This window comes from Ovis canadensis, chromosome 4, assembly GCF_042477335.2.
Source record: "Ovis canadensis isolate MfBH-ARS-UI-01 breed Bighorn chromosome 4, ARS-UI_OviCan_v2, whole genome shotgun sequence".
Taxonomy (NCBI): Eukaryota; Metazoa; Chordata; class Mammalia; order Artiodactyla; family Bovidae; genus Ovis; species Ovis canadensis.
This window is the reverse complement of record NC_091248.1, coordinates 120,650,772-120,668,204: the sequence shown is the minus strand read 5'-3', so window position 1 is coordinate 120,668,204 and position 17,433 is coordinate 120,650,772. Positions and strand designations below refer to the sequence as shown.

The following is a 17,433-nucleotide window of genomic DNA, read 5'->3' as shown; positions in this document are numbered from 1 at the left end:
AGGGCTTTTCTGAAGAGGGTGAACAGGTGGGTGGGCAGCGTATCGTGTCACATGGAGCAGTAGTGTCCAGAGCTGGAGGTCAGAGGTACAGGGCATGTTGGAAGAACCGCCAGCACTTCTGAGCCCTGGGGCACTGCAGGTGAAGGGAGGGGTGAGGAAACCCAGGCTGGAAACGCAGGCAGGGCCAGAGAGGGAAGAAATGTGCGTCTCTGTGATGAGGAGCTTGGCTTCTACTTTGAAAGCTGTGGGGCATCAGGAAAGGTATTAACCAGAAAGCTAACGACACACAGGACCGCTCTGAGCACAGGCTTAGGAGACTGCAAGGAGGTAAGTGCCCCTTAGGAAGTGCTGCAGGCAGGGGATGAGCTGGAGAGATGTTGAGTAGCAGGGCTGATGGACTGCAGCTGGAGGGCCCGTGAGGTAGGATAGAGGAAGCAGGGGTTGGGCTTGGGGGCTGGGCAAATAGAGCTCAACTCCCTCATTTGCTGGAGGAGGGATGTGGGTGAGCTGACAACCTTGTCTGAACCTGTTTCCTTGTCTGTATCTCCGGAATAATAAACACTGCAGAGGCAGAGGGAACTGAATGTGAAAGTGCCTATCAAGGACTCAGGAGGGTGTTCGTATCATCACGTGGGAAGAACAGAAGGCAGGTTTCTCAGGAGTGGGCGGGAGAGAGACCCAGGGAGCTCTCATCTCCCTCAGACACATGAGCTGGTCCTGGGAAAACAGGGGCCAGTGGGGCCTGCTGCTTCCAGGGGGGAACACACGCTGGGGACATGGAGGGGACTCAGGAAAGGCCAAGGTGATTGGCAGGTGCTTCCCTAGGCGTGGGGACTGGTGAGCGGAGGTGTGGGATCTTACAGACCACGCCCCACACGTGTGCACATGTGTGCATGCATGTACACACATCGGCCCTGCACGCATGACCCAGAGACACACCAAGGCAGATGCAGCCTTCCTGGAAGGAAGTTTCTCCAGGGACCCCTCCCCCGATGATATTCTCTGTTCCTTCTCTTTACATGTGGGCTTCCCTGGGGGCTCAGATGGTAAAGACTCTGCCTGCAGTGGGGGAGACCCAGTCTCTGAGTTGGGAAGATCCCCTGGAGAAGGAAATGCTACCCACTCCAGTAATCTCGCCTGGAAAATCCCATGGACAGAGGAACCTGGTGGGTTACAGTCCACGGGGTCACAGAGTCAGACACGACTGGGTGACTTTCACTTCTGCTGTTACACCAGTGTGCCCTGGAACCCATTTGAGAAGTAGGCACATCTGTAAGGGGCAGTGCCCTGTCTGGCCTCAGGTGGGAGGGTGTTTCCCAGAGTAGGGCTGGGGGTTGATGAAGAAGTTGCACACCTGGGCAGATAGAGCAGTCACTTTATTAGCATAATGATGGCACAGGGGGTGGTCTTTAGCTGTTGGCAGCGATGGTCTCCTGAATCCAGTCCACGTAGTTGCAGACCTTGGTGTAGACCCCAGGCTTGCCCTTCTGGGCACAGCCATAGCCCCAGGACACAATGCCCTGGAGCTCTCCGTTGCAAGCCACAGGGCCGCCAGAGTCACCCTGGGGAGGAAGTGATGAGATAAGCTTTATAAACAGAGAAGAAAAGGGAACGGGAGCCACACACAGTCTGAACCTCACAAGACCCTGTTCCCACTGGCTCTGGGCCCCACACCCTTCTCACTGTCAAGAGAGGCCACAGCCGAACCTCCCTCATTTCTCCAGGGGATGGACCATCAGCCCACGGCCCTGGGCGTTCACATCCTGCCCCCAGGGAGGCTGCCACGTCTGGGCAGGCATCTCACCTGGCAGGAATCCTTGCCTCCCTCCAGGAAGCCAGCACAGATCATGTTGTTAGTGATCTGTCCAGGGTATGAGGCTTCACAGTCGGCGTGACTCAGCAGCGGGGCCTCCAGGCATTGCAGCAGGTCCGGGTAGTTGACTTTGAGGAACAGGAAGAGACCAAGGAAAGGAAAATGTGGGTTAGGATGCGACGGGGGATGGTAACCCAGGGCTGAACCCTGGGGGCGGCCAGGAGAGGTCCCCAACGAACACTGAGTTTCAATTCCCAGCAGGCTCGCTGTGGACCCCTCTCTAAAGGCGCCAAGAGCAGAGGCCACATCTGTCCTGTCTTTTCATTCTCCGGCTCAAGTCTGGGACGCTTGCCCCTCTCTGGTACCCAGCACAGAGTCCTGTATGTGTAGTAGGTACTTGCTGGGAATTTGTAGATTGGAAGCAGACTGGAACCGAGCTCAGGTGATGCTCGGTTCTGGGCAGTGTGGGTAGGTCAGAGGGTGAAGACGTGAGGGTCCCACTCACCGCCACTGCTCAGGGTGTTGCCCCAGCCAGAGATGAGGCACTCGGTGCCCGCGGGAGCACAGGCACTGGGCAGAGCCAAGGTGGACACCCGGGCATTGATGACCGCAGGCGTGGAGAGTTTGATCAGCAGGATGTCATTGTCCAGGGTCCAGCTGCTGTACTTGGGGTGGCGGATGATCTTGGACGCGTCGATGAACTGCTCACCACCCTCCACGACGTCAATGTTGTGTTCTCCCAGCCTCACCTGGATGCGGCTGTTGAGGGCAAGCACAGTTAAGGCCTTTTTGTCCACAGCCCCACATCCCTTAGGGGTGCTCCCTGCTTGCAGGTGGAGGTGTAGGAATGTCAAGAGCCGTAGAGGGGTGGTAGGTCAGTGCAGGTGTGAGACAACAACCTCCGTGCTTCAGGGGGCCTGGCCGTGGAGAAGGGATGTGGTGAAGGGGTCCGGCTAGGGACCATCTGCTTTTCCAGCCGCCTTTCCCACACCCCTCATGCATTCAGCGCCCAGTGCCCTGGGTGCAAACGCACCATTTCAACTTCCCCAGACATCCTTCAACCTCTGCAACCTTGCAAACTACGTGCAGTCACTTTTGCTCCCTCCTTTCTTGATCTGGTAAGGGCCACCATCCTGTGTGATCTGATTTGTCTGTCTGTCTGTCCATCCTAAGTCTTTCACTCGTGTCCGACTCTTTGTGACCTCACGGACTGTAGCCCTCCAGTCTCCTCTGTCCATGGGATACTCCAGGCAAGAATACTAAAGTGGGTTGCCATGCCTTCCTCCAGGAGATCTTTCCCACCCAGGGATCAAACCTGCGTCTCTGACATCTCCTGCACTGGCAGGTGGGTTCTTTACCACTAGCACTATCTGTGATCTAATACAGCCCTTCTCAAAGAACAGCCACAGGACCTGCACCGTCAGTCACCTGGGAACGAGCTAGCAGCTCAGATTCTCTCTTCTGCCCAGACCCTTGCATCGGGGTTTCTGCATCCGAAACCCTTGAGGAGGGATCCAGCAACATGTGTTATAACAGGCCCTCCAGGTGATTATTACGTGCAGTCAGGTTGGAGAACTCTTGCTTTTGGCCGTGATTCTCAGTTCTGTCTGGAAGTGTAGAATTGCCAGAGGCAGAGAGTGTTGAAAACTCACCAATATTCAAACTCGTCCTAAGAATTCTGAGTTAAATGGGAACTAGGAATCATAACAATTTTTTTAAACAACAACAACAAAATATCTTACAAGGTTTTAATATGTAGCCAACTGACAAAGATTATTTGAGTGAGGTCTTTCCCCGCTTTTCCCACTGGCTATTTCCACCTTCAAAATAGTCTGTGCCTACTTTTTATGGGACTTTCCAGATGGCACCAGTGGTAACGAACCTGTGCCAGCCAATGCATAACACCCCGGGTTTGATCCCTGGATCGGGAATATCTCCTGGAGGAAGGCATGGCAACCCACTCCAGTATTCTTGCTTGGAGAATCCCATGGACAGATGAGCCTGGCAGGTGCCCCTCTTCACCCACAGCTCCTGCCAAGTCAGCTGCCATTGCCCACTTCTTCTTCTCTTCCCCATCATAATTCTGAGCTCTGGACGGATCCCAGCCCTTCCAGAGGGCCCTGGGCAGTGGGCTTAGTCATCAGGGGCCCAGCACTTACTATTGGTAGCAGTGAGCCGCGGACACCACCCACTGGTCACTGATGAGGGAGCCCCCGCAGAAGTGGTAGCCAGCATTCAGGGACACCTGGTAAGGGACGGAATTCTCCGCGCAGGTGTAGCCCCCGACGATCTTGTCATCGTCGTCCGAGGGGAAAGCCACTTGAGTGGAAACAGGGGAGGAGAGGCTGATTCAGCAGGAGGGTGGAGCCCCGAGCCCTGTGGCTGGACCCTGCTAATTAGGATCCTGACCGAGCACAGGGAGGGGAGGAAGGCCACCAGGGAGCATCCCTGGCTGGTCTCACAGGGGTTAGTTCTCCCAAGTCGCTGTGTGTCTGCAGGACACAGAGCTAGGGACCCTGCTGGGGCTCCGGCTCACACTTCCACTGGGGGCACCAGGTCAAGGACAGTGAACCCCCCTCATGGTGCACTCAGCATCGTAGGGTCTGAATGCAGTCCTCTCACCCACTGGCTGCTTCTCTCCCTTTTATTCATCACCAGTCTTCTCCCTGCTGCAGTTTCAGCCCCAGTTTGTCACGATGGGTTGGCCTCATTAGGGAGATGTGGCTGCAAAGCCTTGGCTTTGCTGTACCAGCCTCCTCCCATAGCTCACACCTGAGCAGGGAGCCCAGGCACCCTTTGCGCAGGATAAAGGTGGTTACTGTTATTGGCCAATAGAACAGTGATTCGCAGCTGTGGCTATACATCCAGGAATCTTAAAACCACTCAGGAAGCTTAAAAAGTCAGTGCATGGGTCACACTCCCAGGCCAATAAACAGGACTCCACCGTGAGTCACCTTCTGTCTCCCCAGGAGCATCCGAGGCTAGCAATAGTTCGAGTGGAGTTACCTACGGTTGCCACAGCCAAGCCTTAAGGCCTGGCTCATTTCACAGACCATCTCCACCTGGTTTGCCTTTCTCGCCTCTCCCAACAAAGCCCTGAAATGGACGGATGAGAGGGATGGGAGTGGAACCAGGCAGAGGGTGAGAGAGTGAAGGTTAAAGAGAGCCCCAGAGTGGGAAGGAGGGGTGCTGGCCAGGGAGGGGAGAAGACACACAGGTAGAACAGGAGAGGCTGGAGGAATGGTGAAGCGTGTATCTCTGCCAGGAGAGGGGCTAGTGGAACCCGAAGTGATGCGTGGGACTCACCAGCAGCTCCCACAAAGGCAAGGATCAGCAGGGGATGCATGGTGGAGAAGTGTGCTTGCATGGCTGGTGGCGAGCCTTTATACCTCCCGAGGAGAGGGAGGGGATGGAGGGGGACCACCCCTCCCAGGACAAACACACCTGCAGCTTCCCCTGTCCTGGACTCTTGCATCAGTTCTGCTGTGTTTGGCCGCTCCGTGGATTCATGACTTCCGGGTGATAAGGAAACTTACTTTCTGAGGACACAGGAAGACTACCTGGCTCTCAGGAGGATATTCTGGGGTGAGGAACACAGGGGAAACCAAGACCCTGCTTCCCACAGCTGAGCCTTCTTAAACCGAGCGGATGATGGAATGAGGAGGAAGGGAAGGCAGAATGACCCGGGACCCTGGGGATCCTCTGACCTCATGGAGATTTACTCAACTTACTTTAAGGAAGGGCTGATATTAGTAGCAAACTTGGCCGCTTGGTATCCTGAAGTCCCACGAGAGGAAAGAAGTCTTGCCTATGTCATACCTGTACACAAAAAGACCCTGGTCAAGTCTAAACTAAGGGGTCAGAAGGTCAAAGCCCAAGCCTTAGGGAACCAGAACCCCAACACCAAGAAGTGATGGAATGGAAGAGTCAGAGTTTGTGAGTCTGGGCCTTCAAGCTGGCTCTCCTTCCTACCGCAGCTTGAGGGACTGGGTCGGGGGAGGCATTTGGAGGGAGGAGAGGCCAAGGATTAAGTAGGCGTTTACCTGATGCTCTGGGGCAACAAGAGACCTCCTCTTCCTCGCTGTCAAGAGGCTTGTCTTTCTCATTGCTCACGCAGCCTTGGGTTCTTTTTAAGCAGCCTCCTGGTCACCCTGGGAGCCTGCAACTAACAGTTTGAAAATTGCCCCCACCTGCTAGGAGCTGACAGCCTGAGCCAGAATTGTATGTTCCGGATCAGATTTTAGAAAAAAGGTTTGAACAATGGTAAATCTCGGCCCTTATCAGAGAATCAGCAGCAGGTAAAGAAACTGGCGCATGATAACGGTTGAGGTGTGCGCATGCGCTCAGTCGATCCGACTCTGCAGCCTCGTAGACTGGAACCCACCAGGCTCCTCTGTCCATGAAACCGAGTGATTAAAAACAACGTTGAAGGTGGGGGGGCGGGATTCTGGAATTTTCTTTTCCTTTTTTTTGATGCCTGTCAAGATACAATATTGTAGTTTACTGAGGCACCACTTGGCCAGGGGAGTATAGAGATGTAACTAGTGTCTGTGCTGGAACCTAACCTTGTGAGCCAGGTTGACAAGCCTTCCCATGAAGAGGCTTCTCCTGCTCACCTCCTCTGAGCTCGGGGCTCCTGATGGGCAGGAGTGGGCAGAGTCTATATAGGTTCTCTCGGAAAGGTAAAAATGAGTGAATGTTCTGAAGGTGGTGAACAAAGTCAGAAAAGCTCAGAAGTCTGGTGGCAAGACAGGAAGTAGGCTGGAAGGACAGAGTAAATGGAAATAGTGAACTGGGAGAAATGGGGGGGCAGGCTCTTGGGTGGAGAGGGACCCCCAGGGTGTCTTCTGGTCTGGTGCCTGGCACAGCTGGAAGCCAGCTTCTCCACGACAGGACACCCACTCCTCAGAGCTGCACACCCTCTAATCCCTGATGGGCTCCTCTCTAGGTTGCAATACTGCTGTATTTGTATAGCGCCCAACAGCTGTTAAAGAGCTTTCACACACACAAGCAGTGGTGGTATGTTGATTTTCCTTTGTGTTGAATTTCAAGCTTCCCTTTTCATATTTTCATCGTGAGGTGCGCAGAACAACATTATTTCCTGTTACAGAGGCTGAGACCAGGCGTCAGAAAGGTTCCGTCTTGTCTGAGAACGTAGACCTAAAAAGGGCAGAGCTGGCCTCAAGGCTGCCGGAGGACAGGGAAGTACTGTGAATGAAGTGTGGGAATCACTGCAGATGGCAGCTCAGGGGTCAGGCCAGGGAACAGACTACATCCGGATCCCTCCTGATCTGGCCTCCCTGACAGAGAAAGTAGCTTGAATTAACCTGGCACCTGGCCCCCACTCCCCCCAGCCCCACCTTGCCATGGCCTTGGACCCCTCTGGGCCACGTCAAAGGCAGGTTGTACTCACCCAGGTTGTGGAGCCTCCATCACAGAGGCTTTTCTTTGCAGAAATATCACAAAATATGCTTTTTCGTTTTGCCCCCTTGTCGTGGGGTCTTCACAGGAAGCCTGGCTTTAGAGGATGAGAAACGTCACATCTGTTTCCTTTCCCAGCCTGTGGGGTGAAGGTGGGGGGCAGAGGGGGCCGGCTCATGTTTTGGGACACCGTTCTGCTCAGATAGAAAGGTAAGAGCCTCTGTCCCCTTTCTGTTAGAATGACTTGGTTCACTGCTAGTGGCCTTACGTTGCCTAAACTCAGAGGCTTTCTGTAGAGCTCTTCTGCACAGCAGTCCACATGGCTAGGCAAATTTTTCTTTTTTTCTGAATCCTATTTATTGACTCAGTGTGTTAATTTGCTAGGGCTGCCACAATAAAATAACGGCAGAAATGCATCTTCTCAGTTTTGGGAGCTGAGAAGTGCATGATCAAGGAAGGTGTTGATAGAAGAAACTTTTCATATATTGAGTCATGGAGAAGCCATTCTGGCTTATATATGAGTTAACTTGAGTTTTGTACCAACTAAAACAGCCTATTTGTGGCCTATCAAGCATACACTGTACATCTGCTTTCTTTAGTAAAGAAAAGGGCACACTGACCAGAAGTAAAAGATGTCTGTGTTAAAAGATAAAGTGCCTCCCTTCCTGGGACACTGGGGCCAGTGCTCCTTTGATGACATGACTCCCTTCCCAGGGGCCAGCGCCATACTGACTCACTGAGTTCCTGCTGATCTATTTTTTCAGACCTAGAGGGAATGTATTTCTGACTTGCTTAATGTTCTTTGTTCTGCCAAGATATAAAACTGAGCTGAAAACCCTGCTTCTCTGGAGCAGCTCCTCAGATTGTCTTAGAGGCTGCCTTTTGGGTTCTAGGCTTCAGTTTGGCTTAAATAAAACTTGTTTCTATTCTTATTTCAGATCATTTATTATTTTTGTCAGCAGTGTCAACAGGGTTGGTTTCTCCAGGGGTCTCTCTCCTTGGGTTGCTGATGGTCATCTTTTCACTGACACATGGCTTTTTCTCTGTGGGTACCTCCCTAGTGGCTCTCCTTATATATCCTAATCTCTTCTGATAAGAACAAGGTCAGATTGGCTTAAGGGCCACCCTAATGGCCTCAATTAAATTATTTATTTAAAGATCCTATTACATTCTGAGGGACTGGGGGTTAGGATTACAACATATGAATTTTGGAGGAACACAGTTCAGTCCATAGCACCCAGGCAATATTTACCATGTTCCTGTGATGTTCCTGTAATTTTTTTAACCTGTATGGAAACAGCAAGGAAGATAATAGTAAAAGTTCCCTTCTTTCCTGGCTTCTGGGTGTATTTACAGACTTCCCTGGTGGCTCAGCAGTAAAAGAATCCACCTGCCAATGCAGGAGAGGCAGGTTCAGTCTCTGGATCGGGAAGGTCCCCTGGAGGAGGGAAATGGCAACCCACTCCCATATTCTTGCCTGGGAATCCCAGGAACAGAGCAGCCTATCTGACTACAGTCCATGGAGTTGCAAAGAGTTGGACACAACTTAGCAACTAAACCACAACAATGTGTAATTATGTGTGTGTGTGTCCACACATATGAAAGGAGATATAACTGTGAGAGGCAGACAGTACATTAAAAAATATATATGTATCTTTATATATATATATGATGTGTATATAATATATACAGTTGATCTTTGAACAAGATGGAATTTGAACTGCACTGGTCTACTTATACATGGAATTTTTTTTCAATAACTATTGTAGTGTTACATGATTTGAGGTTGGTTAAATACAGGACGTGGAACTTTAGATACGAAGAAGTGCCTACAAAGTTATACGTGGATTTTCAACTGTGCAGAGGGTTAGTGTCCCTAATCTGTACCTAGTTCAAGGATCAACTATTTATAGCAAAGTGTAATGATTAATTGATTATATTCCAATGATTAGATCATTGGAAAAGACCCTGATGCTGGGAAAGATTGAAGGCAGGAGGAGAAGGGGACAACAGAGGATGAGATGGTTGGATGGCATCACTGGCTTGATGGATGTGAGTTTGAACAAGATCTGGGATTTCGTGATGGACAAGGAAGCCTGGCAGGCTGCAGTCCATGGGGTGTCAGAGTCGGACACGACTGAGCAACTGAACTGAACTGAACTAACTGATAATTAGGTCTTAGTGAAATAGGATAAAGTGATAATAAATGTGAGTAACTGGTGGCTGGGTCCACAGGTACTATGTGAGCATAGAAGGTTAGGAAAACTCTCTCTGGGGAGGTGGTATTTGAGTTGACACCTGGATAACAAGTTATCAGCCCTGTTAAATTCAGGTGAAGCTTGGGAATGGAGTGCTTTTGCCATTCCCTGCCCAGTCTACACAGGGACTTCCCTGGTGATCCAGTGGTTACGACTCCACAGTTCCAAAGCAGGGTCAAGGGTTCGATTCCTGGTCGGGGAACTGAGATTCCATAGGCTGCATGGCACAGCAAAAAAAACAAAGAGAGAGAGAAATAAATTCACACCTACAATGACTGCTTTTTAAATTAAATTACCCTATCATCTGGCATATGGATGCTTCACCTTGGTAGTAATTTTAATGTAAAAAGTTGTATTTAAAGGAGGGTCATCGATACACTGAAATATTCTTATGAGTTAAGGTAAGCTCTTTTGACATGGCATTTATGAAATATTGTTGGGTTAAGAGAATGAACTGCAGCCATGAAATTAAAAGACGCTTACTCCTTGGAAGAAAAGTTATGACCAACCTAGATAGTATATTCAAAAGCAGAGACATTACTTTGCCGACTAAGGTCCATCTAGTCAAAGCTATGGTTTTCCTGTGGTCATGTATGGATGTGAGAGTTGGACTGTGAAGAAGGCTGAGCACTGAAGAATTGATGCTTTTGAACTGTGGTGTTGGAGAAGACTGTTGAGAGTCCCTTGGACTGCAAGGAGATCCAACCAGTCCATTCTGAAGATCAACCCTGGGATTTCTTTGGAAGGAATGATGCTAAAGCTGAAACTCCAGTACTTTGGCCACCTCATGTGAAGAGTTGACTCATTGGAAAAGACTCTGATGCTGGGAGGGATTGGGGGCAGGAGGAGAAGGGGACGACCGAGGATGAGATGGCTGGATGGCATCAGGGACTCGATGGACGTGAGTCTGAGTGAACTCCGGGAGTTGGTGATGGACAGGGAGGCCTGGCGTGCTGCGATTCATGGGGTCGCAAAGAGTCGGACACAGCTGAGCGACTGAACTGAACTGAACTGAAGAGAATGAATTATAAAATATATATCATATTATCTAATCTCATTTAAATAGTGATTTTAATTTTCCTCAGTTTAATAATATGTGTCGTTTACACTATGCATGAATTTTGTCAAAGAAATAGTTAAAATAAGGAGAAACAGTTACAATTATAAATAAAAATGTCCCAGAGAGGGCAATACTTAATCTTGAGGATGGAATTGTTAATGGTAAAATGTCATGTGTCACAGTGAGAAATAAATTTAGATATTAATTAAAATGTGTGTTTTGTCTCTTCCAGGCACAGTGCTATGTGGTTTACATGGATGACTTCATCTCACTCTTATGAAAACCCCTTTCCTTGTATTTTTGCGTCACTATTATCCTCATTTTATATATGAGGATATTATATGTATGAATATGAGATTGTGTAACCTGTTCAAGGTTACACCTGGTGATGAAGCAGGGGAGCTAAGTTTTAAATTCAGGTCTGCCTGAGGACAGAGATCAAGTTCCTAACCACGGTGTTTTTACTGCTTCTTAGGAGAAAATTTTGCCATCCTGTAGGAGGGGGCTCACAGGCCAAAGCTTACCTGTAGGTGAATTTGCCCACTTCCTAGGGAAGTGGAGCAGGAAACAGGTCAGCCAGCATTTTTGATCCATTTGATCAAACAGGTGCTCATATGGATCCTCGTGACCAGGAGAGGCAGCATGTGTAGAAGCTGGCTGAGCCCCGCTGGACCTTGTGTAGCCCTAGAAGCATGATGGGAGTCGCTCCTTCCTCGAGCCAGGATGCAGGAAGAGCACACGCTTAGGGAAAGGGAAACTACAAAGCTAACCTCTCAGGCAATGGACAGGGACTGTTATTTTTCTTGGTCTTCGCTTTGGCTGGAGGATTATAAATAGTTTCCTCTGAATATTCATGGCCACTGAGTAGTCAGCCCACTGGGGTTTTGCATAGACTCCGTACGGCCATAAAGATGGACACTGAAAATTACAAAAGAAAACACGTCTATTGCATCCCAGTTGCTTGACAGAGCCAAAAATGTATATTTCCTGGAAAGCCTACCTTTACTCCAAGATTTAGGGGATTCCCAATGATAAATTTATAATATTAAATTGCATAATGCATAAGAAATAAGCCACTCTGAGTGAGAGGCAGCAGAAACCACCAGAAAACTGAGGTTGGCATGAATAGATAAAAATTCCAAGTAGAAGTTTAATTTTCTTCAGTGCTCAGTTGTGTCCAGCTCTTTGCGACCCCATGGACTGTAGCCAGCCAGTCTCCTCTGTCCATGAGGGTTCCCAGGCAAGAATACTGGAGTAGGTTGCCATTTCCTACTCCAGAGGATCTTCCTGACCCAGGCATTGAACCTGCCTCTCATGTCTCCTGCATTGGCAGGGGGATTCTTTACCACTGTGCCACCTATCCTTAGAGAAATAAAATGCATGTGGAGCCAGGTTCTTTAAAAATGACTACTCATCAGATTTCCCTTGTGGCCCAGTGGTTAAGAATCTGGCTGCCAGTACAGAGGACATGGGTTCAGCGCTTGGTCTGGGAAGATCCCACGTGCAGTGCAGCAATTAAGCCCATGCTTCACGACATGCTCTAGGGCTCATGGGCCAGAACTACTGAGCCCACGCCCTGCAACTACTGAAGCCTGCATGCCTTAGAGCCTGGGCTTCATAACAAGAGAAGCCACCGCAAGGAGAAGCTCTCGCGCTGCAACTAGAAAAAGCCCACATGCAGCAATGAAGACCCAGTGCAGCCAAAAATTAGTTAATTTTTAAAAATGATGGCTCATATATGTTAAAGACCCAAGTAGATTTCCTAGAAGTGAAAATAAAGTTTAAAAAGTCGATTGGAAGGTGAAACAGGTTATTGGAGCTGAGGTGTGAATCAGTAAACGGGACAGAGAGTCTAAAGGAATGACCCCCTAACACAGTAGAGAGAAGCAAAACAGGGGGAAATGTGAATGAATGGCTAGAGTCTAGATGACAGTGAAAGGAAGCTGAACACAAGCTAGGTCTATCCTTCAGGACTGAAGTTCTGGACCTTGCGAAGATTTTCCTTCACCACCACCTTTCTGAACCACACTTGTGTTAAAATATAGTGATGATTCCAGAATAAAGTGCAAGCCTACCCAGAAAACAGGCTCCTGGCTTTTCAACTGGGGAACAGGGAAATTCCCACAGAACTGTAGACTGAGGGTAAGGTGTGGGTGCAATGGGAGTATGTATCTTGACACTGGGACTTGCTTTTGCAATTGAATTGTGCCTCTTTCCAGCTGTGCTGGAATTTGGTCCTGATTATACATTTTCTGCTTCGTAACAGAATACTCCGCCCGTCTTCAACTTTACAGTTTTGCAGGTCTGCTGACGTCCAGGTCTGAATGCCATGATAAGCCTTTAGTAAAGAGCCAAGAGCAGTTTTTCAAAGGGAAAATAGTTATTGGCAGGTAGAAGGGAGTAAATCGTGACACAGAGCTCTGTGCGTCAGCCTCGTGATTCTCACTGGGGAATGTCAGGAGCTCTACAGAGCACTGATATCTGCCACAGGCACTTCAAGAACAACTGAGCCTGCTTGGTTTATGACCCTGGTGGCTGAGAAGCTTCCATCATAGCCTCGTTCTGCTACCGAGCTCTGCTTTGCACTGGCCCAGCCTTACGGATTGTATAGTAAATGGACCAGAGTAGCATACCCAAGAGTAGTAAATGTTAACTCCAAAATCCAAAGGGTCCCACGAAGAGTTGTGCCTCTTTCTCCACGTCTGGAAACAGCTCGCCTCTCACTTTGGAGGACCTTCCAGCATATCTCACACCTCTGGACTACTCAGAAGCTCACCAAGCCGGCAGATTCCTGAATTTTTGCAGATTTACATAGGTCTGCAGAGCCTGGTAGGCTGCAGTCCATGGGGTCTCGAAGAGTCGGACACGACTGAGCGACTTCTGTTTCACTTTTCACTTTCATGCACTGGAGAAGGAAATGGCAACCCATTCCAGTGTTCTTGCCTGGAGAATCCCAGGGACGGGGGAGCCTGGTGGGCTGCCGTCTATGGGGTTGCACAAAGTCAGACACGACTGAGGCAACTTAGCAGCAGCAGCAGCAGCAGCCATCCATATATCATACCAAGGCATCTAGAGGGCTTTGTAATTCTCATTCGCTGAGAACAATCAGCAAAATGCCATCAGTGTAATGGACCAGTATGATATAAATATGACTAAGTGCATTCTGAACTATATTAATAGGGAACAGGCTAAATATAGTTCAGAGATAAAATACTTAGAGGGTATTTCTGACTCTGCCACTGGAAGGCAAACTGTATCTGATTGTCTTTACTATTTCTAAACACTCCTCTGGAAATTTTATCCTCAGTAGTCACCCTTCCTGTCTGTGGATGGAGTCCCCCAGCTGATCCCCCAGTTCCCGCCTCATCCCCAGCCGACCCACTCACGCCGACCCCGCCCACCAGCACACAGGCAGCTGCCTCTGTGGTTTCCCCCTCCAGCCTGCCTCCCAGGGTTCTCAGGCTCACCTGGCTGAGAGCTGGGTGGGAGGGAGAGGGGTTCTTGCTGAGACCCTTGATCCGTGCCCAGCACTGTGTCTGCAGCACTGCAGAAATAAGAGCTGCTATCTTCGGAGCTCGCGTTGCTCACAGTCAGAGCTGAGAACGCCAGGTTTGGGCGGCTAATGGGAAACTTGTCCTCAGTGAACCCACTCTCGTAAGTAGCCTTGGAGCCCTGATTGGCAGTAGCCATCAGCACCAAGCTCTGTCCTGGAAGCTGACGGTACCAGTACATCAAGGTGAGCCGGCTATCGACCTGACACTCGATCATCATGGAGGTCCCACGTTGACGGATGGCCCTGCTTGGCTTTTGAGAGAGGAGAGCACCGAACACAGAACCTAGATCCAGAGAGACAGAAACACCCGTGAGAGCTGACAAGCTTGTCCCCAGGCAGGAGGGGCTCCTACTATTTGCTCCAGTCTCACCTTAGCTCCCAGCAGCCCTGGAGCACTGCCTCCACTCTGGGTTTGTTCTTCCAGCAGTACTGTGTTAGGATTCCCTAATAGAACATCGCTCCCATCCGCGGACTGGGGGCCTCAGACCCTCTACTCCTCAGCATGCATAGTCACCCCAAATTTCCCCCGGGATAAGGCCGTACCCAGTCCCAGGAGAAGTAGCAGAAGAGTCAACATCTTTAGGTGACAGCCTTGCCTCTCCGCAGAGAAAAGGCACTAACGCATCAAATTCAAGTTCTTCCTTTACCACCGTGTAGCGCTTCCCTGCTGACTGTGTTCCTCGCCTGTCGCAGGAAGCCTAGTTTCTGCAGAAATGGAGACGATTCTTCTGCCCCCTAGTGGGGCTGTGTGGCTCTTCACCTGGGCTGGATCTTTATTCACGAGGCTCCCAGCTTGCAACTGTGGTCTCATCACCACCCTCCGCCACTCCCCATCCATCATTGCTGAGCCCCACTCATGTTCTTTTTTTTTTTTTTCCACGCATGCATATTCTACTCCTCGGTATAAAGCAAGAATGGGATGCAGTATTGACCTCAGATAACTAAAGGTAGGATTTTAGACTACTGCTGCTGCTGCTGCTGCTGCTAAGTCGCTTCAGTCGTGTCCGACTCTGTGACCCCATGGACTGCAGCCCATCAGGCTCCCCTGTCTCTGGGATTCTCCAGGCAAGAACACTGGAGTGGGTTGCCATTTCCTTCTCCAATGCATGAAAGTGAAAAGTGAAAGTGAAGTCGCTCAGTCGTGTCCAACTCTTAGCGACCCCACAGACTGCAGCCCACCAGGCTCCTCCATCCATGGGATTTTCCAGGCAAGAGTACTGGGGTAACATTACTCAGGATTGCAACCGTTGGCTGAGTATTTTGGTTATTCCAAACTGATTTTTCTTTCCCTGGTACCTACTCTGGTAAACTGTCCTGTTTCTGAATTCATTCCTCTTAATAAATGGTACCCCCACTTGTCTTGTTGTCTAGGCTCAGAAGTTCATCTTCATTATCTATTTTCTTCTCACCTCTCTCATTTATTAATTCACAATTTAAATGCACTGTACCTCTCTCATCTTTCACATCTCCTCCTCATTTTGGTCATCTCAGTCATAACTGGTTCCTCTTTACTTAATGGCTATTTGTAATAAGGTTTCTTCTATTATAATGCAGCTCATTATGGACTATAAGACAGATCTCCGTCTGTAAAATTTGGCCACAGTGCTATGGTCCATTTTCATCATTCAATTGTTTCCTCTATCATGAAACTTCCTGAAACAGCTTAACACTTGGGTAAAAGCTAAGCGAGTATTTTTGAACACTTACTCTGTTTTACACGTGTCATTTCAGACTATCTATAAATTAGGCTACTTAGGCAACTATGATCCCATATTTTACAGATTGGGAAGGTTTATAGATTTAGCTCAGTTCATTTAAGTCACTCAGTTGTAACCGACTCCTTGCAACCCCATGGGCTGCAGCACTCCAGGCTTCCCTGTCCTTCACCATCTCCCGGAGCTTGTTCAAACTCATGTCCATTGATTCGGTGATGCCATCCAACCGTCTCATCCCAAAGATGTTTATGTAACCTAATCAAGTTCACATAATTTGTGACTAAGCCGCAGAAGCAGGACATGGATCCATGTGTACATGATACCAAAGCTCAAAAGCTAGCATAGGTCCCACAAGAGGTTGTCTCACATTCCGTTACTCCTGCCTTAGTAGAGTAGAAGCTGGTGGATGACTGAAAACTATAGGCCTAATACCCTAAAGGAAATGAGGGATCTCTAGAAAGAGATCCCTGCAAAACTAACTTATTTCTTTGATTCTAAGATGCCATCTATTGTACAATGTACTTTAAAATAACTTTTATTGTTTTGGGGTGGTGGTTAATTCTACTATAGTAGTAATAAACATTGATTATAGGATTTGCCAATATTTTAGAAAAGTAAAACTGTGAAAAACAAGAAATGAATTGCCAGTCTAGGTTTGGTGCAGGATACAAGATGTTTGGGACTGGTGCACTGAGATGACCCAGAGGGATGTTATGGGAAGGGATGTTCAGGATTGGGAACACATGTACACCTGTGGCGTATTCATGCTGATGTATGGCAAAACCAATACAATATTGTAAAGTAAAAAAAATAAAATAAAAAATAAAGAACTAAAAAAAAAAAAAGGAGGAAATGTGGTATGTTAGGGATAACAATATTCCAGTAGCCCTTTTCTATGTGGTGTGTGTGTGTGTGTGTGTGTGTGTGTGTGTGTGTGTTGCCTCTACATCTGTGGCAGATGCTAGAAACAGTAGTTCCAAATTAACCCCACCAAGTAGCATCCAGGTAAAAGGTATGTGAAGTGAAAGTCACTCAGTTGTGTTTGACTCTTTGTGACCCCATGATCTATAAAGTTCATGGGATTCTCCAAGTCAGAATACAGGAGAATGTAGCCTTTCCCTTCTCCAGGGGATTTTCCCAACCTAGGCATTGAACCCAGGTCTCTTGCATTGCAGGCAGATTACCATCTGAGCCACCAGGGAAGCCCAAGAGTACTAGAATGGGTAGCCTATCCCTTCTCCAGTGGATTTTCTTGACCACAGAATTGAACAAGAGTCTCTTCACTGCAGGCAGATTCTTTGCCAGCTGAGCCACCAGGTAAAAGGTATAGAATAATCCAATTTTTTTATTGACATGAAACATTAACTACATTAAAATCTCTTGGTCAAATATATCAAACGTTCTTCCAAAATAACCCAGTCTTTCTCTGTTTTAGCAATCCTAAATTCTTCAGACAATTGCCTAGTGATTTCCTGTGAGGGCACAAGCAAGAATCTAAACTGGGAGAAAGCCCTGACTCCCTGTTCCATTTCCCAGATGTAATGAGGCGCTGCTCAAGGGTCAGGTGGATCAGTACAGGAGTTGGGGTCTTCCCACCATTGAGAGAGCTCCAG

The 17,433-nt window shown here is 48.8% G+C and overlaps 1 protein-coding gene, 1 pseudogene and 1 gene segment (V, D, J or C); all 3 read right to left on the bottom strand.

Annotated features, from left to right (window-relative positions):
• The window catches only part of LOC138439578 (T cell receptor beta constant 2-like), a 93,633-nt gene that overhangs the window by 12,503 nt on the left and 63,697 nt on the right, over positions 1-17,433 (bottom strand).
• On the bottom strand, positions 1,358-7,726 carry LOC138439581 (anionic trypsin). Of its 5 annotated transcripts, XM_069588612.1 has the most exons (8): positions 7,227-7,721; positions 6,822-6,973; positions 5,857-6,290; positions 5,545-5,632; positions 3,973-4,132; positions 2,319-2,572; positions 1,805-1,941; positions 1,358-1,562 (listed from the first exon to the last, which is right to left on the bottom strand). In XM_069588612.1, coding segments are annotated over exons 4-8 (705 nt in total). In that variant the 5' UTR covers positions 5,546-5,632; positions 5,857-6,290; positions 6,822-6,973; positions 7,227-7,721; the 3' UTR covers positions 1,358-1,409. The 5 variants fall into 5 exon arrangements, with proteins under 5 accessions (XP_069444713.1, XP_069444714.1, XP_069444712.1 ...); XM_069588613.1 differs by lacking the exon at positions 6,822-6,973 and having other exon boundaries at positions 7,227-7,726; XM_069588611.1 differs by lacking the exon at positions 6,822-6,973 and having other exon boundaries at positions 5,857-5,978.
• LOC138439057 (uncharacterized) lies at positions 9,270-14,805 on the bottom strand (annotated as a pseudogene).